Source organism: Cebus imitator, unplaced genomic scaffold (assembly GCF_001604975.1).
Source record: "Cebus imitator isolate Cc_AM_T3 unplaced genomic scaffold, Cebus_imitator-1.0 Scaffold31, whole genome shotgun sequence".
Lineage (NCBI taxonomy): Eukaryota > Metazoa > Chordata > Mammalia > Primates > Cebidae > Cebus > Cebus imitator.
In genome coordinates, this window is record NW_016107346.1 from 9,978,999 (window position 1) to 10,000,724 (window position 21,726).

Here is a 21,726-nt window from a genome sequence, read left to right on the forward strand (position 1 = left end):
GAGGCAGAGGTTGCGGTGAGCTGAGATGGTGCCATTGCACTCCAGCCTGGGTAACAAGAGCGAAACTCCTTCTCAAAAAAAAAAAAGAAAATAAATAAGTAAATAAAAATAAATAAATTCTTGTAAATATTTGAAAATAATCTTTAATATCCAATTAGGTAGATAGTTGACTTAACTACTCACTTATATATACATATATATATATTAAATTGCTTTCACAGTTATTATTAACAGTGAATTTGTCTCTGTGCATGACTCTCCCCATTCTTTTGTGTGTGTTTTTGTTTCTGATACGTTTTCTTTGGAAAGGTTCTCAGAAGTAAAAATAGTTGGAAGAGGGATGGGAATACATTTAAGTCGCTTGCTGCATATCCAGACTGCTTTCCAAACAGTTGTACCTATTCACTTTTCATGGTGGGAGCATACTTACCAGCCATTCATTTATATATACTCTTGCTCCTGAGGAGGTTTTCAGAGGCTTGGTTGAAGTCTGTCTGTGGCTCATAGTGGGGCTCTGTTCTCCTGCTTGATTGCTGGTGGTGGAATGTCTCCTGTTTCACACTGGAATCATCTTTGCTCTTTTTTCTTCGTAGATCCCAACCTTGATTGACCGGATGCTTGTGTCATCCAACACGAAGACTGGGGCTGCAGGAGCTGAGGCCTTGTCTCTCCTGCTGAAGAGGCCCTGGGACCCTGCTGTGGGGGTGCTTTCTCATAACAAACCAGTAAGTTGGGTGGCTCAGGACTCAATGGCACATAAAAAATTTAGACTCAAGCCTTAGAACCTTGGCAGGAGGATAAATGGCTTCTTTAACTTTTTTTTTTTTGAGACAGAATCTCACTCTTGCCCAGGCTGGAGTGCAGTGGTGTGATCTCGGCTCACTGCAACCTCTGCCTCTTGGGTTCAAGCACTTCTGCCTCAGCCTCCTGAGTAGCTGAGATTACAGGCATGTGTCACCATGGCTGGCTAATTTTTGTGTTTTTAGTAGAGATGGAATTTCACTATGTCGGCCAGGCTGGTCTCGAACTCCTAACCTTAGGTGATTTCTGTCTGCCTTGGCCTCCCGAAATGCTGGGATTGCAGGCGTGAACCAGCATACCTGGCCAGCATCTTTAGCTATTATTAATAATTTATTTTGTATGGTGCTTAACATAATTTCACAAGCAAAGGAGCATTGGTTGGGATGAGAAAGGTATTGGGATACTTGGAATTTCATGGAAGAGCACTTCTCACTCAGTGGTTTTTCGGTGGGATTCTTCTTCAGAGCAAACTCCCTGGCTCCCCGCTGATTCTCATCGCTTCCTCTGGTCCGTCCAGCTCTGTGTTTCCCACTTCGCGCCGCCACCGATTCTGGCAATCTCAGCTCTCCTGCTTAGGCAAGGTATGTGTAGGGGCAAGAGGAACTCCCTCCTGGCCGGGAATATAGTCTTGGAGGACTGAGGAGGAGAATATGTGGGAGGGGATCAAAATGGATAACTTGAATGTGGAGCTTCCCCTAACCCTTCTTTTATGTGGAATTCCGAGGTTGAAAGGATTTAGGGTAGGTTAAACAGAATGGAAAGATTTGAAACTGATCTCAGCTGGTGTGGGTGCTAATTCTTTCCTTCAGGTCATCCCTGTAGCCACCCATCTGCTGAACAATGGCAGTGGGGTAGGAGTTCTGCAGTGTCTCGAGCATATGATTGGGGCAGTGAGAAGCAAAGTGCTGGAGGTGAGTGCCCCTATTTCAGTTCATTGTGGCACACCCAGCATTCTGGGCTTGTTCTGCACTCATCTTTGGCCTCCTGTCTTACTGTCGTCTTTCTCTTCCTGTGAAGATTCACAGCCATTTCCCACACAAACCCATTATCTTGATTGGCTGGAACACAGGAGCTTTGGTCGCCTGTCATGTAAGTAATTTCTGTCTCATTTGGAGGTTGTCCTGGGATGGAATACTACTGGGACTACTCATGATAGCTACCACTGAGTCCTTTACTGTGTTTCAGGCACTGCGCTAGATACTTTACCTATATAATTGCATTTTAAACTGTAGAAGACAAATGTTGAAAACATTTTTAACTTTATTGAGGAAAACTTTAAGCAGAAACAAAAGCAGGTTTAGTATAATAAACCTCTGGGACCCTTACGCAGCTTTACCAGTGATCAACTCTTGGCTGGGCTTGTTTCATCTTACCCTGCTCATTTTCTTTCTCCCCCAGATTATTTTGAAGAAAATTCCAAATATCATAGCATTTTTACTTATATATATATATTTTAGTATATATCTGTAAAAAAAAATGCATTTTTTTCCTCTAAACATAAGTACTATACCATTCTCCCACATAGAAAAATAACAATAATTGTAGCTGGCAAATATTAATAGCACTGGAATTTGATGCTATGTTTATTTCAGTCCCTTTCCAAGACATCAAGGAATCTTTTAGTATTGTACAAACGTTAGTATGTTTTTCAGTTTGTGTAAGTGTCCCTCATGTGTCCATAGCCTCGATTTTGCTTCATGCAGTCCAATCAAGTATGATAGCTGTGAGAAGAAGGTTATCTCCCCATAGTCCCCGCTTCAAGTGGTGAGCCGTAGCAGTTGCTCCAAGAAATCTAGTATGTCTGGTGGCTATCCATTAAGTTCAACAGAGAGAAATTTTTTTCACTTAAGGGTTAATGGCAACATTGTGTTCTCCTGACTATACTTACCATTTGTGGGGAAAAATGGAGCAAGAGGGCTCTAGTTGAGGAGGTTGACACGGTAGGAATACTAAACCTTCTATCTAATGGTTCAGCCACCTGCTGGGGTCCTCTTGGGGCCTCGGTTCTCTAGGTAGTGGCTGCTTGTGGAATGACATACCTTGTGTCTTGTGCTCTTACTGCTGCCATTGTGGCAGAAGATGCACCCGGTATTAGGACAAGGAAGGAAGAGGTGAGACTCTCTGGTGGGTCTGGACCACTCCTGGATTCTGGGTAGGCTGAGGTGCCATGAACTCAGTTGACCTTTAGACAAACTGTGCTGCTGTTATTTACAGGTGTCAGTGATGGAGTATGTCACTGCAGTTGTCTGCCTTGGGTTTCCTCTATTTACCGTGGATGGCCCCAGAGGGGTAAGAATGTGGTGAAGCTGAGTGCTGGGTCATTGGCAGCGGGAGTGCATGCCTCGTCCAAGCTGATGCTGAGGTTGACTGAGTTGCATGGCTGATCTTCCTGAGTGGAGTTTCCAGGTCAGTGCTTTGTGAATATGAAGAAGCCAGTTCTAAAACCTGTACCTGTTTTAGGATGTAGATGATCCCCTCTTGGATATGAAGACTCCAGTCCTCTTTGTCATTGGTCAGAATTCCCTTCAGTGTCACCCCGAAGCCATGGAGGACTTTCGGGAGAAGATTCGAGCTGAGAACAGCTTGGTGGTTGTTGGGGGAGCTGATGATAATCTCAGGTGGGTAGACTCTCCCAGAGCTGCAAGAGAGCTGTGTTACAGTGAGAAATGCCTGTAAGCTAGTAATGTAACTATAGACCAATCTGGTTCAGTTAAAAGAGAGCATTAAAAAAAATGTTTTTTAATATTTAAAATTTCAGATTTATAAAAAGTTACACCACCAGTACAAAAAAATTCCTGTATACCGTTCACCTGAATTTATAAATGTTAACCGTCTTACATAGCCAAAGGGTATTTCTCAAAATCAAGAAATTAACATTGACATGATACTATTATGTAATACACAGACTCACATTTCATCAGTTGTTTCCCTAATGTTCTTCTGGTCCAGCATCCAGCCTAGGGTCACACTTGGATTTAGTTGCTATGTCTCCTTGGTCTCCTTTAATTTGATAGAGTTCCTCCATCTTTGTCTTTCACAACCTTGAACTTTTTTTTGAGATGGAGTCTCTCTGTCACCCATACTGGAGTGCAGTGGTGCAATCTCAGTGCACTGCTACTTCTACCTCCCAGGTTCTGGATAGAGTGAATCTATTAAGCTATAAGTCTAGGAATTCTGGAGTGGACTGTCCTGGACACTGTGCTTAGCTTCTTTTTTTTTCCCTTTTTTTTTTTTCTTTGAGATGGAAATTGCCGTTGTTGCCCAGGCTGGAGTGCACTGGTGTGATCTCAGCTCCCTAAATCTTCCATCTCTTAGGTTCAAGTGATTCTCGTGCTTCAGCCTCCTGAGTAGCTGGGATTACAGGCATGGCACCCGCCACCACGCCCAGCTAATTTTCATATTTTTGGTAGAGACAGGGTTTCATGTTGGCTAGGCTGGTCTTGAACTCCTGACCTCAGGTGATCCGCCCACCTCAGCCTTCCAAAGTGCTGAGATTACAGGTGTGAGCCACCTTGCCTGGTCAGTTTCTTTACATACGTTATTTTGTTTAATCCCCACAACTGCATGAATGAGATGTTATGTTTCCCCATTTTGCAGATGTGGAAACAGGTTTAGAGAGGTTGCATTACCTGCCTAAGACTTAACGTGGCCCTCCTTCTGGGCCTAGAAAGTAAGCAACTCTGAAAAGAAATACATTATTGTTTTCATAGGATGCCATGGAATGTTTAAGAAGTAAACATGTCATCCTTTTTGTTTTTTAGAATAAGCAAAGCAAAGAAGAAATCGGAGGGATTGACTCAGAGCATGGTGGACAGATGTATTCAGGTAAATAGTTGTTTTGTGTGCTTTTCGCAGCTAGTCTTGCCTTTTCGTAGCCTTTTAGGTTTGGTCTTTTTGGTAGTGGCCTCTTTGGCTCTGAAGGGCTCCACTGGGGCCTCTGGTAGATCTCAGTCATAAGCAAAGAAAAGAAAAATGAGAGTGGTGAACTAATGTAAGCAAAGCATCTGGAGGAAGAGTGTTAGAAAAATGGTGGGTGTGACCACCCTAGAACTCCTCCTGACAAAGGCACTTGGTGGTCTTCTTGGACCACAGTTGCTCGGAAGCCTGGGATTTGTGCTAGGCTTTGTTTGAGTGGAGAAGGACTGGCACATCCGGATGCCAGAGCTGAGGGAGAATCTATTTTAGTTGGAAACTATATGAGAGGTTCCTGTTCTCCAGATGAGAACTAAAAGGTGTTGGTTGGCTCCTCTCTACACTAGGATGAGATTGTGGACTTTCTGACTGGAGTGCTCACTCGTGCTGAGGGTCACATGGGCTCTGAACCTCGGGATCAGGATGCAGAGAAGAAGAAGAAGCCCCGCGATGTGGCCCGCAGAGACTTGGCCTTTGAAGTCCCTGAGAGAGGCAGTCGACCTGCCTCTCCAGCCACCAAACTGCCTGCCTCACCCTCAGGCTCAGAGGTAGTGTGAGCAGAGAGGGGGCGCTTTTGCTGGGGAATCAGCACCACAGAGTTGTTTCCTTAACTTCCTGGGGATTCCTGTGTCTTGTTAGTGCCGTGTACCTGTGAATTACTACAAGGGGAATTCCAGAGGGACTTGCCAACTGATAGTCAGATCCTAATAACATTGGCTCATCTCTTGGCCTTCTCACCTTACTTAGGATCTCTCCAGTGTGTCCAGCAGCCCCACCTCCAGTCCCAAGACCAAAGTGACCACAGTGACCTCTGCCCAGAAATCCAGTCAGATTGGAAGCTCTCAGCTGCTGAAGAGACACGTGCAACGGACAGAAGCTGTGCTGACCCACAAACAAGCTCAAGGTATAGGCAACTGGCTAGTTGCCCCTCTTGGGTCTGTCTTCTGTAGTTCATGTCACATGGCAGTTACACAGTATTGATATCTACAGCTTTTTTCAGGGGGATGTGAGAGGTACCCTTTCTCACATTTCTGTGCAGGCAAAATTCAAAATTAATTATTGAAATGAATGCCAATGGCTCTGAATTAGTGGGGCTTTGTGATCACTAGTTATAGCTTTGTCTTGCTGTTCTTGGGAAGCTAGGCTTTATGAACATGTATATTGACCTAAACTTTTTTCTACCTACTAATTGGAGAAGTATGTCTTGTTCCAGGCCTTGCCAGCCACTCCTCTAGTCAGGGCTCTCCAATCATATGTACTGGATGATGGATTTTACTCATCAGATTCTAGGGCAACTCACCTGGCATCATGCCCTTTCTTTCTTTGACCCTTAAAGCGTTAAGATTCCCACTGAGACTTTTAGTGAAGTTTATCAGGGTTCTCTGTAGGTAGGTTTCAGATGAGGCTGGGAAGTATTCATATGGTTGAAAGTAGGAGTTTGGAGAGCTGTGAGTGCAAGGAGCTATAGAAAAGGGAGAGTTCATTGGGTAGGGAAAGAAAAAACAGTGGCTGTGTCCTTCTTCCACTACACTGATCCAGTTGGGTGGCCTTGAGGTAAGGCCTCCTAGGCATTGATGCTTGACGATGTGTCCAGGAGCATGTGTTGCCTGGGCTTCTCAGGAATGGGGGTGCCTGGGAAGAGGCAGCAGCCGGAGCTGGCTGTCTGGCAGACAGATATGGAGGGGATAGGAGGCTCATCTGCTTACTTTCCCTGTGTTTTTTTTTAGTGGAACCAAAGGATCAGAACAAGAACCCAGACCTCTTATCAGTTTGCTTGTAAGAGGATGGTACTAACAAGGAGTAGAAGTGTGAGTGGATGGGAGAAGTTGAGAAATGAGGCCAGGCCTCGAGGGTCTGCACAGATGCTCTACCATGGATCTTCATGAGTGGTGGCCAGAGCCAAGTCCCGTGTGGGCAGTGTGTCCTTAGACTTTTGATGAAGACAGAGCTGGTGGTCTGCTCTGCTTCTGGAGGGGGTGATTAGTTGAGAATCTAAGGAGTTTTGGAAGGCCGATTGGTGAGCTGGGTTTGAAATGGGGACCCAGGGTGTCAAGGGGGAGAGTAGCAGTTTTAGAACCCTGGCTTAACAGAGCTGATGGGCAAACAGGGAATGCTAATAGCAAGTATATATGGAGTCCTTGCTGTGTGCCATGCCCTCTTCATGGCACTCACCTTGCTGTAGTTCGTTGAGTTTTGGCATGGCCCCATGAGGCAGGCGGTACTATTCAGTTTTAGATGCTTTTACAGACCTGCTTCATGGCAGAGTCAGGTTACCATGCAGTAATTTCAGAAGGAGCCCCTATTGGCCATTTTCTACAATCTTTTCATGTTTTTCTTATTCCCTCTCTTTTTCTCCCTTCTCTGGCTGGCTGTGATTCTATAATTCTTTCTGATTCATTCCAGCACAGTTTGCTGCTTTTCTGAAACAAAATATGCTGGTGAGGAAAGCTCTTCCTCCTGGCACCTCCTCCTGTCTCTTTGGTGAGTATTACCCTTTCTCGCCTACTCGTCCACTGCATTCTGCTCCTCACCCCCTTATTTCTTTTCCATCTCTTCCTCTCATATGCCTCAGATTGGTTTCCTCCTGTTCTTTTCTCTCTTTTTCTATCTTTGTGTTCTTTTGTTTTGCTGACCAGTTTTGCTTACTCTGTAGGCTTTGCCCTTTTTCCGTTCTTCTGTTTGCTTCTCATGGTGTTTTTCTTTTTTGTCTCTTAGTGTGGTTCTTTCTTGCACTGTGGTTTTGGCTCTGCTGCTTTTTTGTATGCCTGTGAGTCTCAGTTTCCTTTTGTGTTTTTCTGCCTGCCTCTTGTCCTGTGTTTATCTGGTGGCTATAAGCCTACCAGCCACATATCAGCACAGAACCTGAAACTACTTTCCTCTCCACCCTCCTTCCTACTCTGATTTTAGCCAGTGCATTTGTCCCCTAAGCAATCCTTCTAGCTGGTTATGCCCTGACTGGCCTCATGCCAGGAGCCCTCCTCCTCCTCGTGTGACTGCTGCCTTCCTCCCCAACCCAGTCTTTGCTTTCCTGTGCTACAAGAGGACCGGGGTGGACTTCTGGGTTTAAAGAGGAGGGAATCTTTGAGGAAGCTTGAAAGATAATCTGAGTCCAAAAAGCTTAGCTGTTTACATGATGAGCCTGTTTGATTCAGTGGAAGCAGAAGCCCATGTGTGAGCAGATGGCCTTTATCTGTACTAGTACACATGATTTGGGGACTAGGCTGTGACATGGGCCAATGTTGCCCTGTTACTTGTAGGCAGAAGATGTGAGGTTGCCTGGTTGAGGTGCTCTCTCTCCTAGTAGCTACTCAAAGCCAGTCTGGTGACAGTCCTCTTCATTTCCTCCATTTGGCAAGTGGATCTTCAGCCCTGGGCTCTTAGGGCAGGGTGGGACTCTTGAGAGCCTTTTGGAAAACTCTATTTTTTTAGAGAGGACTGGATGACCTGCTCCTCCATGGATTATTGTAAAATGTTTAATGTCCCCAACTGTGTGATGATGTGGGGAGGACTTGAGACAGAAAGATGATCACATTTTTTGGGTCTGGGAAGGACTGTTTACTCATTGTGGTGAGTCCTCTATTTTTGTTGTTGTTGCTATTGGCCTTGGCTGGGCAGGGTCAGGCTGTCTTCTGTCTTTTCATTCCCACCAACTCAGGGCCCCTTCCCTTCCGACTCCAGTGCAGGATGAAGGATGGGAAGGAAACCATCCTCTAAGAAGGGCAAAGTGGGGTGCCCCTTGGGCGGGGCCTGAGTGAAGTGGGCCTGAAGCATGGCCAGACTTTTCTTTGAGAGGTGGCCCTGTACATAGGGTGGTTCTCCTGTGTGTTCTACACATGGCTGTGTTGGTGCTGGTATTGACTGAGTGTCTATTGGGCTTTTTTGGATTGTGGAAGATCTCAACTCAGCTCCATCTCTTAGTTCCCATTTCATCAGAACCAGTGGAGGAAGGAGAGAAAGAGGATCTTAGGGTCCATCTGAAACGACACCATCCCTCGAGTCCTCTTCCTGGCAGTAAGACCTCCAAGCGACCGAAGATTAAGGTGTCCCTTATCTCCCAAGGAGACACAGCTGGAGGGCCTTGTGCTCCTTCCCAAGGAAGTGCTCCAGAAGGTGAGTTTCTCTTGTTACGTTTAATTGAGAACTGACTGAGCTCTCCCAGGTACACAGCATTTCCCCTTGGTGGCCACTCACCAGCATGTCAGTCAGCCTTGGCTTCATTGTGAGAGATGCCTGAAGCAGAGAAGGGGTAAGGCTGCACATGTGAGTAAAGTGGGCAGTGAGTCCATCTGAATGAGGAGCAGGCAGGCAGACTATGAGAGGAAGCTGTACCATCATTCAAAGCATCCTATATTTTGTTCTTTTGTTTCAATTAAAGATATAGAATATTTAAGGAAGTTTAGAAAATAGAAGGAAAAAATAACCCCAACTCTCCCTACTCTAGCATAGTTAATATTTTTTCATCTTCCAGTTTTTGTCCATAATATCTTGCATTTAGACTAAGTGTGGAACCTGAAACATAGGGGCCAAATAGGACTGACGAGGGGCCTTGGAGTTTTCTGTTTTGCATCTGCAGGTGGGAAGCCCATCACCATGACACTGGGGCAGTCTTCAGCAGGGGCCAAGGAGCTCACAGGACTTCTCACCACAGCCAAGTGAGTGTTGGACCGTCTATCTCTATTCCTTTTTTCCCTTAACTCTGTTTCTGGTTCATTTGGTGCTTTGGAAAATGATGGATTCTGGATTCTGTCAGTTTTGGAAATGTGACTTCCTTCTGATTAGGATCTTTGTCTTGTTATTGGGTCAACCCAGAGTTAATTTTTACTTAAAGATTGCAAAGCCTCCCCTGGCTTTTGCTGTAAGTCCTGAGGACTTTTTAGAAGACTAGAGGCCAGGTTCAGAAAATAGGACAAAGAAGCTGAAGGTTCTTGGTTTGTGTCTGCTGCTTAAAGCCGTGCTGGACCCCACTCTGGACCCTCCCTGTGTTGCTAGGGCTTGCGGCCCTGTGAACTTTGAATAACAGAGCTCCTTCCTTTGTCTCCAGGTCCAGTGCTTCTGAAGGTGGAGTCTCAGCCAGCCCAGCCCCTTCAGTGGTCTCCAGCAGCACTGCACCCAGTGCCTTGCACACACTGCAGAGCCGCTTAGTGGCCACCTCTCCTGGCAGCTCCCTCCCAGGTATCTTGTGGCCCAGCGTTCTCCCCTTGCAACACAAAATTTTTGGTCTGCTGCTGGCAGGTGGTTCTGGTAAAGCATCCCTGGAGCAAAATCTGCAGGATGGGCCTCTGGGACTCAGGGTGGTTGTAGATTCTTAATGTGAAGCTGGAATTAGCTTGGGCAGAGGGATTCCTTGGCCTTGAATAAATGCAGTGAGTAAATGTCCTGGTCTGCAGGTGAGTAAATGTTCCAGTCTACAGGTGCTGTATTCTGTACTATAAGAAAAAATAGCTGATAGGAGCTATATGTATAGTCAGCCTTCCTTATCCACAGAAGGTTGATTCTAGGACCCTGACCACTACCAAAATCTATGGCTGCTCAAGTCCTTTTTATTAAATTGTGTCATAGAGTTGGCATTCCATATCCACAGGTTTCTGTCCGTGGTTGTTTGAATTTGTGAATCTGCTGCAAAGCCCACAGATATTGAGGGTTGACTATTGTTTCATTTTGCTATTGTAAGCACATCTCACTAAATAAAACTGGAAATGGTGCTATACTGGGCATTAGCAAAATGAGACATTTTTCTATCTGTGCTTGTCTCTCGCTTTGTCCTTTTCCCTAACCCTGCTTTGAAAGGCCTTTTGCCTGAGCCCAGCAGGGCCAAGGCATTGCAGAAACCCTTCTGGCCAGGTGCGGTGGCTCACACCTGTAATCCAAGCACTTTGAGAGGCCGAGGGGGGTGGATCAGCAGTTCGAGACCAGCCTGGCCAATATGGTGAAACCCTGTCTCTACTAAAATTGCAAAAAATTAGCTGGGCTTGGTGGCGGGCGCCTGTAATCCCAGCGACTTGGGAGGCTGAGGCAGGAGAATCGCTTGAACCCCAGAGGTGGCGGTTGCAGTGAGCCAAGATCGCGCCATTGCACTCCAGCCTGGGCAGCAAGAGTGAATCTCTGTCTCAAACAAACCAACCAACCCTTGTCGCTTAAGAGAATCTTCCTTATTACTTTGAAGCTACTTCCTTACTGCATTGATTGTGTGAGGTGAAGTGAAAGTTGGGTATTTAGAATTGTTGTGGCTTAAAATATTTCCTGGAAAGAAAGGAAGGAACTTGGATTTCTCAAAGTGGTCCAAAATGTATGACTGATGGTTTGCGGCAGGTGCAGAGCAAGTCCAGGGCAGTGTCTGGCATAGTACCTTTCCTGTGTGCCATCCATTGCGTGTGTGCTTGGCTGGGGAGACCTTCTGGCCTTCTTTCTGAGGACAGGAGGGTGTTTGTTCAAGAGCAAGTACCATTGTTGTTTTAGTTGGTGGTGAGGGTGGATGGATGTGGCTGCTCTTGGGATAGTGCAAGTGATTGAGTCTCTACTGATTCCTGCTATGTCCTCTCTTAGGGGCCACATCAGCCAGCAGCCTTCTCCAAGGCCTCAGCTTCAGCTTGCAGGATATCAGCAGCAAGACCTCTGGCCTTCCAGCAAATCCCTCCCCAGGACCAGCCCCACAGGTGCACGTCTGCTATCTGCTGGGCCGGGCAGGTGTAGGGAGGAGGCCTCCTCAGCTTAGTTGGTTTTGGCAGGGAAACTAGGTTTGGAGTCAGTGGGTCTAGGACAAGTAGCTTTCTAGCTACACAGCGGGGAGCTCCCAGAGGTTAAGGTCTATCACTTACTGTGTGACCTTGGGCAAGTTTCTTGACCACTCTGTTTTTGTTTCCTGGTCTATAGTACCTCCCTCATAGAGTTGTTGTAAGAATGAAATAATATATGCAAAATGCCTGGAAGAGTACCTTGCATGTAGTAGGCACTCAATACATGTTAGCCTTTAATAATATGCTGTGGGCCCTCCAAACTCGAATGTTGCTGTTGGGCAGCAGCTTCTGATCACCTGGGCTTGTGTGTCCCACAGGCCACCAGTGTGAAGTTGCCTACCCCCATGCAGAGCCTGGGTGCCATCACCACGGGCACCAGCACCATTGTCCGTACCATTCCTGTGGCCACCACTCTCTCCTCCTTGGGTGCCACTCCTGGTGGGAAGCCCACAGCCATCCACCAGCTGCTGACCAATGGGGGCCTCGCTAAGTTGGCAAGCAGCCTCCCTGGCCTGGCTCAGATCTCTAACCAAGCATCAGGTGAGTCTCTCATGAGAACTGTGGGGACTCCCAGATCTGGGATCTTCCCTCAGGACCTTCCCATCTCATGTGGGCAAGGTATGATGTTGAACCCAGTCCCACAGGGTCCTGGCATTGACCTTCGGATTCATTTGTGTGGACCCATCCTTCAGAGAGGTTGAGAGAACACAGGCTGTTTCCTGTTGCCTTTCAGATTGACTGATAGGGCATAGATGACCCAGCTGGGGAGGAGGCCAAGGGGCTGTGTTATTTGGGGGAGAAACTCTTCAGGAAAGGAAAACCTCAGCAGAAGGTGGAGAGTGTGACTCAAAAATACTGCTTCTCTCTCCTTATCTCAGGCTTGAAGGTCCCCACCACCATCACTCTGACACTTCGTGGCCAGCCAAGCAGGATCACCACGCTGAGCCCCATGGGCTCAGGAGCAGCTCCATCTGAGGAGCCCCCTTCCCAGGTGCTGCCCTCCAGCTCACAGGTGAGTCTGCCAGAAAGGACTGAGGACATGGGCTTCAATACTGGGAAGTTTGGGACCAACTGACTCGCTGATTGAAGGGGCTGCCCATACACTGGAAAGATGAGGTTCAGATTCAAATCTGGACTCTGGAGTTTGTGGCTTTATAATTTTGAGTGAATCATGGACCTCTTTGAGTCTCCTCTTCTACATCTCCCTGGATATTGTGAAGATTACATACGTTCAAGGGAGTAGCAGTCTTCAAGCTGGCCTTGAACCCTAGGCTTAAGCAATCCTCCTGCCTCAGACCCCAAGTATAATACTCTTTTTTTTTTTTTTTTTTTTTTTTGAGAGGGAGTCTTGCTCTGTCACCAGGCTGGAGTGCAGTGGTACAATCTCGGCTCACTATAATCTCCGCCTCCTGGGTTCACGCAGTTCTTCCACCTCAGCCTCCTGAGTAGCTGGGACCACAGGCGCATGCCACCACACCCGGCTAATTTTTTTGTATTTTTAGTAGAGATGGGGTTTCACTGTGTTGGCCAGGATGGTCTCGGTCTCTTGACCACGTGATCTGCCCACGTCGGCCTCCCAAAATGCCGGGATTACAGGCATGAGCCACCGTGCCCAGCCGATACTCTTTATTTGACATTGGCTTTCTAGCACTGTGCCTCCCCATATCTTAGCATTTATTGCTGTCTTTTTAGGGCATAGCTAGGTTTTTATAGGTCTTACGCAGGAAGTCATGATTAGTTCTTCTTAGCTGATCTGATTTCCATTGTGACCTTTTCAAGTCAAATGTTTCTAATCTTAAAATGGTGATCTGAGAAGCCACTCAAAGATTAGAAGTTAGGCCCAAAAACAGTTTGAGTCCAGTATTGAGTGTGCTTTCCTTCAGTATCTGCTGTGCAGCTGAGGCCTTCCTTATGTGTCCCTATCCTTTCCATCATGTCAACGTGCTTGGGAACTGGGGTGCAGGTTCCTAAGCCATTCTGAAAGCTCGTCTGTCTCTTCCTCTTTAGGGAAAATACTGCAGAGAGATCAACACGTGACATTCATTGGGGTCATAGCTACCTTTTTTTGCGGAGGGATGTAAATGTTTTTATTTCATTTTTTAATTATAAAAATGATAATGCTTATTTTAAATAATTCAAACATTCTAGAAATAATTAATTTAGAAAGGGAAAATTTCCAGTGATGCTATTCCCAGAGATGATGTTCACTATTAATAGCTTGATGTGGATCCATTCAGATTTTTTTTTCCTACACAAAGTATGTTATTTAATTTATTTTGTACAAATAGAGGATCACAGAGTATGGACTATTACGTAACTTGCCTTTTTTTATAAATCATGTTGTGACATATTTCCCTGTCTGTGTCTTTTCAGAGGCTGGCTAGTATTTCTTTTTCTTTTCTTTCTTTCTTTTTTTGAGACTGAGCCTTGGTCTTGTCACCCAGGCTGGAGTACAGTGGCAGGATCTCAGCTCACTGCAACCTCTGCCTCCTGGGTTCAAGCAATTCTCCTGCCTGAGCCTCCTAATTAGTTGGGATTACAGGTGTGCACCAACACACCCAGCTAATTTTTTCGTATTTTTAGTGGAGATGAGGTTTCACCATGTTGGCCAGGTGGGTCTCAAATGCCCGAGCTTGTGATCTGCCCACCTCAGCCTCCCAAAGTGCTGGGATTACAAGCTTGAGCCACCATGAGAGGCTGGCTAGTATTTCACTGGGTAGATGGATGAAGGTGTATTTCACCACCTCCTGTTAGGTAGATAATTGGGTTCTATCTTGGTTTTTGATATTTTTAAAAGTGCTGTGATGAACACTCTTGCTCATTATTCTTGTGTACCTCTGGGAGCATTTCTTTAGCCTAGAGGATAAGTAGAGGATGCGTACTTTTATTAACTGGGCAGCTGCTCACTAACTGCCCTTCAAAAAGTTTTGCTACTTTACAGTTCTACCCATGGTGATGAAAATATCTGTTTTATACGCTTTTATCTGTTGTGGAAATCAGTATTTTTAACTTTATTAATCTGGGTGAAAAATGAAATGGTTTTAATGTGCATTTTCCAGATTACTTATGAAGTTGTATGTCTTTTATGTTTGTCTTACTCTTTATTTGTGTTATAGTGGCTTTATATATTCAGATGTTAATTTTTTGTTATAAAAGTTGCATATATGTTGTTCCTGTTAGTGGCCCATTTTTTTTTTCTTTCTATTGAAGCATTGAATGTCTTTTAACTTTTATTTCTGGATCATACAACCATTTAAATTTCTCATATAGTAAAATCTTTGAATATTTTCCTTTATAGCTACAAAGTTTTGTGCCTTAAGAAAGCTAGCCCTATCACAAAAATATAAAAGTAATCCTTTTTCTTTTTAAGATTTTAATTGTGGTAAAGCATGTGTAACATACAATTTACTATTTTAGCCATGTTTCAAGCATACATTTCAGTAGCATTGAGCACATTCACATTGTGGTACAGCTATCACCACCATCCATCTCCAGAACTTTTCTGTCATCCCATACTAAAACTGTCTCTCTGTGTTTTCTTATAATGCTTTTGTTTGTTTCCTTTAATTCCTTATAGTTCACTTGGAGTTCACTTTTATATGTTAAGTGAGGTAAGGATGAGTCCATTCATCATTCCTCCACTCATCTAAAATCCACTGCTCTCACATTCTAAAGTACTGAACACACATGGGCCTGTTCTGTAGTTTTGTTTCTTTTGAGACAGTCTCACTCTGTCACTCAGGCTGGAGTGCAGTGGCACGATCTTGGCTGACTGCAACCTCTGCCTCCCAGGTTCAGAAGATTCTTCTGTCTCAGCCTCCTGAGTAGCTGGGACTATAGGCTCGAGCTGCCATGCCTGGCTAATTTTTGTATTTTTAGTAGAGACAGGGTTTTACCATGTTGGCCAGGCTGATCTCGAACTCCTGACCTCAAGAGATCTACTCACCTCGACCTCCCAAAGTGCTGGGATTGCAGGTGTCAGCCACCATGCCTGGCCAACATTTCCTTTTAATCAGTTGAAATGATGAGTTACTTTAATAGGTTTCCTAATATTATATCAAACTGTGTGAATTCCAGATTCAGTGGCTTTTTCAGTGTGTTCTATTCTTTTTATTATACATACAAGGAAAAAAGACCCTATCAAAAGAACAAAATGAAAAAAGAAAGAAGCTGAGTATTTCAAAAGAAAAGCATGTCTATTCTGTTTTATTTTACTTAGGATGTTGGCATCTATATTAACATCCTCAGGCTTTGGCCTATAGTTTTCTTCCCCTCCACCCCCTACTTTTGCGTGTGTGTGTGGCGAGCTTTCTTTTGTCTGGTTATGTAAACGGGGTAATTCAATCTTTGTAGAATGACATGGGAAGTGCTTTTTCCCTCTCATACTCTAAAACAATTTTATAGTACAGAAATGATCATTCCCTTGATGGTTTGATAGAAGTGACCTACAAAGCCATTTGGGCCTATTTTTAGGGTGTCTTCACCTTTGCTGATGCCATGTTGATGCACAGCTAGAACACAGATTCTGCCATGTAATGAAGGAAAAATCCTGTGTTAGGTGGTCAGTCTCAGCTTGCCATGGCCTGGGCAAGCTCGTTACTGTTGAGAAGAGAGTAGAGGTCATTGAGAATCCCCCTTTTCTGTGGCTAAATTGAACCACAGAATAAAGATCAAGGTCTGGCTTTGTAACTGATGATAACGTGAGATTAGTTTTCATCTTAATAAAATGGGTATGTAATTGCTAGGAGGGGTCAGGTGGTGATTGTTTTCTAACAAGTAAGGGGATGTTATTACATTAAGTCTTCTTGCTGATTCAGAAGCTTCTAATAGTTAACTCAGTGTTCAGAGTGCCAGACAGAGCACTGGACTATGGGTCAGATAATCTCTTTTCACCCAGCTTTGTGATCCTGGGCAAATCACCTAGCCTCTCTGAGCTTTGATTTTCTTTCCTGGTTAAGTGAGGAAGTTGGCTTAAGTCAGTGACTCTTGTGGTGGCAGGATCAGAATCTCCTCAGGCTTTGGGAACATGAAGTTATAAATGCTTAGAAACAAACTACCCATTTTTTGACATGTATGAGGCAATAGGAAATTTGAAAACTGGAGAGTTGTTGATACTATGGAATTGTTAACCTTTTTAATGTATGATAATGGTATTGTTGTTAGGATTTTAAAAACAGTCCTTTTTTATTTTGGGGTTCCATAATGCAATATTTATGGATGGAATGAATTTGAAAAGTGAGCACCAACTAGACTTCTCTAAGAACTGCACAAGCAATTATCTGTTTTGTTTCTGGCACTGATTGGTATTTGCTACATGTTTCCTTTATGGGAATGGAGTATTGTGTACTCCTCACAGCTGAGAAGCTGCAGGGAGGAAGAGGACAGAGACTGTTGTGCCCTGCATCAGAGTCCAGAAAATGGACTTCCTGCTTGTGGTTATAAGCTCTCTCTCCTCTCTGTCCTGTTGGCCATACCTGGACCTTGTCAGCCTGGCAGGCAGCACCTCTAGCTGGAAGCCTATGGCAATGGGCCTCGTTGTAGCCTTGTAGCAGGCTACAATGAGTGAGCTGGCTCACTCTAAGGTATATTCATATTCAGAATAGAATGATCATCTATGCACAGCCCTGCCTTTGGGCAAAGGAACCCATGAGGTTTGGTTTTTTTTTCTTATTGAGATGGGGTTTTACTATATTGCCCAGGCTAGTCTGGAACTCCTAGGCTCCAGCAGTCCTCCCATCTCTGCCTCCCAAAGTGCTGGAATTGAAATCATGAGGTTTTGATTGTCAAACTCTTCTTCATTTCTTTCTTCATGTGCCTTCCATCTTTCCTCCATTTTTTTTTTTTTTAATAGATGGTTTCACTCTGTCACCTAGGCTGGAGTACAGTGGTGTGATTATGGCTCACTGGAGCCTCAACCTCCTGGGCTCAAGCAATCCTGTGACCTTGGCCTCCTGAGTAACTGGGAGTAAAGGCATGCATCACTATGCCAACCTAATTTAAAATTTTTTGTAGAGAAGGGCTAAGTTGCCCAAGCTGGTCCTCAACTTCTGGGCTCAAGCAATTCTCCTGCCTTGGCCTCCCAAAGTGTTGGAATTATAGGCATGAGCTACCTTGCCTGGCCTTCCCTTCCTTACTGCATTCTCAGAGACCTCTTAGGAGTTTACCGAGGGTGAAATTTAGAAAAGTGGGGAAAGCCTTGGTGAAAAAGGCCACCCTCTCTACTTGGTTCCTTACTCTTAGGCTGCAGGGCTCAACATTGATGGCATCCTCCACACACATACACGTCTAAGACCTCAAAATCGATAGTGTCAGAACAGTCATGGAAATATTCCCTTCCATTGCCCTTTACAACTCGCCTATTTCCTATTTGTGCCTATCTTTTCTGTCCTCATGCATAGTAATAATAAAAGGGGACCTTTGTAGTTGAGCACATATTACACTGAGTTGCTTTATGTGGATTATATCATTTAATCCTGATAGTGACCCTGGAAAGTAGATGCTGTCATCTACCTCTTACAGACGAGAAAAAGGAGGCTCAGAGAACATAGGCACTTGCCTTAAAAAGTGGAAAGTTGAGTCGCTGACTCTAGAATCCATGTTCTGTTAACCACTTGGCAGCTAGAACACATGTCCTTGTATATACAGCTTTTTTCCTATTGAGAATTACTTCTTTAAAATAAATTCTCAGGAGTTGGAATAATTGGGTTAAAGGGTCTGAATGTGATGATAACCTGTCAAAGCTTTGACCCTTCTTCACTACCTCTCCTGCCACAGCGCCTGCCTCCAGCACCCTGAAGATGCCATGTGATATGTTCTCCTTACCAAGTTGGTGATGGCTGTCTCATGGTGTGCCCTGGGCACATGTGTGGTCCTGCTGAGTTGTCCATGTGTCTGAAGACCTCTTTAAGACAGTCATTTTTTGCTTCTCTGCCAACTGTCTTCAGAGTTGGGCTGTTGAGTCTTCATAGAAACCATTAGGTTAGGTGATATGGCGCCAGCAAGGGAAGCACCATCGTTCAGGATCTGCAAATCTGGTTCCTGGGCTCCCCAGCCTCCTCAGCAGATCTGACTGTGCATGGATCAGAGGCACTTTTTCCCCTGCTTAAGCTGTGGTTTGACCCAAACGTCAGCATTGGACCGCCTGCTGCATAATGAAGGTGTTTCCTTTTGGAGGTGTGTGCTACCCTTTGTGTCCAGTTGGGAGGAGACATCCATGTGGTCTGAGACTTCTGGGCTTCGGGAGTTAGAATGGAAAGCCCTTTGCTAAAGATTGGAGTCATCCTGGCCTGCCAGCTGGTGGTTCAGAGCCAGAAGGGCTTGTTTTGGACATCACTGTTGCCTTCACTGAGCAGCCATGGGAGAGTGTTCCCCATGCAACTCCACCTTAGAAACCACGCCAGATACTGAGTAGCTTGCTGACACCTGAAAACTTCCGGTTTTTGTTAGTACAGGCAAAGAGAACTAGGCTGTCATTTTTCAGCCTCTTTGACTTACTCTAGATGTTCGGAGCGGTGGTTGCCAGGTGAAACCTGGCCCCTTTGTCTCTTTTACCATGCTTTGGGCAGTTTCTGTATGCAGAGAATCCGCAGGTTCAGATAGGCTGAAGAAGAGGAATGGAACAGCAAAGGAAGTGGCTTGAAGGATGTGCCAGTAAGCCCTGTGGTTTGGGCTTAGGTCTCTGCTCTGCCACCCAAGGAACTAGTGATTCATTTGGAGATAAAGAGAAGAATTTGCCAAGTCAAAGAAACCCCAACCCCTGAAAATCCTCTGTCTCTGGTCTCTGGAAGTGAAGCAGGGACAACAAGCTAAGGTAGTATCTTGGCCATCCCAGGAAACTTGTGGCATCAGGACGATGAAGGACATGCTTCAGTGTTTTTGTTTCTATTTCATGAGACTTTTTGTCTCCCTGCTTAGAAGTGGGAAGATGATCGACAGTGATTCTACTATGCAGGGCTATTGATACCAGTGAGCCCTGTAGGTGGCAGTCCCTGGAGAAGTGGTCCAGAAGATGGAGCTCTGAGCCCCTGCTTATCTCTTCATAACACTTGTGTGCAAAGATAGTTTTAGATTTGGTTTTGAAGCTATCCTCCACAACAGGCTCCCACACTTAGAATGTTTTCAGTTAAGGTAATAAATTAGGCAACCCAAGTGTAACTCTATTCAGTGTTCTTTTCTGTAGGCAGGAAGGGCCTACAACATGGCTTATAGTCCATAGTTCTGCCCCACAGTACAGTATGTATCTTTACCAGTCCACCTGTGTTCAATCTGGGAGCCTTCCTGGCCAGTCTCAGTGGCAGCCAGAAGGAAGTGCATAGTGTCTAGGAGTCTCAGGCAAGGTAGGTCAGGGTACTATGGGCAGAGGGATGTGTATGATAGGAGAGGGTAACCTAAACATCATACCTTCCCTCCCTGACCTGAAAAGCTGATCTCAACAGGTATTCACACAGAATTAGGCTATTTTTTGCATTAGCTGGTGACTTTCTGAAATTTCTTAAATTCAGGAAGTATTTAGTAAACTTGAGGAAAGTATGAAATCTGGAGGAGGCATCTAGGACCCAGGGGTTTGATAGCTTTACAGGTAGGATTGTATCACACCAAAAGAGCAGAGGACAGTAAGACTATATCAGCTATGTGAAGCTTTTAGAAATCATTTAGGACAGACAGAGCCCTAACAAGCCATTCATGACTTAAGTTTTTGGCTCAGTGTATGCTGGGGACAAAGAAAAACTAACAAGCTGACCTGCCTTTATGGTAATTTCTAGTATGCTTGCAATGGATGACTTCCTGTGGTATGGTCTGTCCACCTTGAAGAACTCCACAACTGAAGAAGGGGAGCTGTGAGAACACGGATTGTTTTACACCTTGGACAGGGTAACAGATGAAGTGGTTGAGGCCTAGAGTCATATTTTCCAGTTCCCTTTGCAAACTATATTTCTTGAAATACAAAAGGAAGCTTTACCTATTTCATAGACGACCTGGAATCCATAACCTCAGAAGATGATACTATTGGCAGAAAATTTGGAAGGATTAGGAAGGTCTTAAATTCTTGGATGACAGGTGCATGTTGATGCCCTATGGAGACACCCTTGTGCTTTGAGGTCACTGAGATAGGAAGACCTGTCTACTCTTGGCCCCACCACTAGAACAGTCTTGGGCTGGATGGGTTATAGAGCTGAGTGGCTGTGATGGTTCTGTTCTTAAATTAGCAAAAACAATTAAAAACACCAAAAACATTTGGATTGCTTCAGCTTTTTTTCAGTTGACTTCTTGTGTATTCCAGTAACCATCCAATGAAGTGGACACAGAAAATAGAGCTAAGATATTGTAATGCCAGTGATCATCACCTCACCAATGCCAGGTTGTATGAGATGTGTACTGTAATTTCCTTTTTACAAGTGAGGAAACTGAGGCACAGAGCGGTCAAACAGCAGGAGATGGCAGAAGCAGTACTGGAACGCAGGCGGTCTGATGTTGGTGTGTTTTCTGCCCTGCACTGTGCTAGGGTTCTGAGATGGGAGACCGGAAGTGGAGATCAGTCCAGGAGGTGAGAAGATGGTGGCCTACATGTGACCTTTTCAGTTTACTTCCCATCAGGCCAAAAGTAATTGATGTTGCCATGGTGGGGCTCTTGGCTGAGCCTAAGTCAGTAGGTTGGGTCCCTCAACCTTGATCCTGAAAGATCAGTATCCCTTTGCACATCCTGTACCTCCACCCACCATAAATACATAAAGATTTAGAGATGAATGAGTGAATCCCAACCTCCAGATTATTTGTTAACTTGTATTCAGGAGGACCTTCCTTCTAATTCCTAAATTCCAGGTCCCTACACTTGGTATTGAAGCCCGTTGGGTGGAGGCAGTAGTTTGGGTATGCCGCTTGGAGTATCTAATATACCTGGGCTCATCATGCTGCCATTCTTAGTAGACATCTGGTTTACTGCCTTCTCCTTCTCAAACTCTAGTCTCACTGACTTCAGCAGTCAGGTCAAGTGAGATGATTAACAATTAGATTGTTAAATGACAGCTGTCTTAAACTTCAGGAGCATGAGGAAAGGGCCATAGCAAATTATGCTGCAGACAAATCTTTATTACCTTTTTATCTCTTTTTCAAGCACACATTTTAGTCAGGGTTGATGGCTGCAAGAAGAAGAGATCCATTCACCACCAAAATATACCAAGCTCTCAGTAGGCATTTTTATAGACAAGATCCTCATGGTTTTTGCTCCTTGCCTCATGACCTCAACTGGCTTGGAATTGCTGGGAACCAGTTTTGATCCTGT

General features: G+C 44.9%; 1 protein-coding gene across 13 annotated transcripts in view; it reads left to right on the forward strand.

The window, feature by feature from the left end:
* Positions 1 to 20,683, forward strand: part of KANSL3 (KAT8 regulatory NSL complex subunit 3) — a 46,719-nt gene extending 26,036 nt beyond the window's left edge. For 4 of the 13 annotated variants that reach the window (XM_017524115.2, XM_037736955.1, XM_037736953.1 and 1 more), the window contains 17 exons: positions 594 to 725; positions 1,266 to 1,382; positions 1,611 to 1,712; positions 1,819 to 1,890; positions 3,016 to 3,090; positions 3,262 to 3,419; positions 4,563 to 4,626; positions 5,061 to 5,261; positions 5,461 to 5,617; positions 7,117 to 7,194; positions 8,632 to 8,823; positions 9,287 to 9,365; positions 9,755 to 9,885; positions 11,257 to 11,366; positions 11,765 to 11,987; positions 12,326 to 12,459; positions 13,455 to 13,852. In XM_017524115.2, coding sequence (XP_017379604.1) covers positions 594 to 725; positions 1,266 to 1,382; positions 1,611 to 1,712; positions 1,819 to 1,890; positions 3,016 to 3,090; positions 3,262 to 3,419; positions 4,563 to 4,626; positions 5,061 to 5,261; positions 5,461 to 5,617; positions 7,117 to 7,194; positions 8,632 to 8,823; positions 9,287 to 9,365; positions 9,755 to 9,885; positions 11,257 to 11,366; positions 11,765 to 11,987; positions 12,326 to 12,459; positions 13,455 to 13,484 — 2,055 coding nt within the window. In that variant the 3' untranslated portion in view covers positions 13,485 to 13,852. Of the gene's footprint in view, positions 1 to 593; positions 726 to 1,265; positions 1,383 to 1,610; positions 1,713 to 1,818; positions 1,891 to 3,015; positions 3,091 to 3,261; positions 3,420 to 4,562; positions 4,627 to 5,060; positions 5,262 to 5,460; positions 5,618 to 7,116; positions 7,195 to 8,631; positions 8,824 to 9,286; positions 9,366 to 9,754; positions 9,886 to 11,256; positions 11,367 to 11,764; positions 11,988 to 12,325; positions 12,460 to 13,454; positions 13,855 to 18,221 lie in introns of those variants that run through there. The other 9 variants (XM_037736951.1, XM_037736948.1, XM_037736949.1 and 6 more) reach the window with 6 other exon arrangements.
* Positions 20,684 to 21,726: the final 1,043 nt, after the last annotated feature.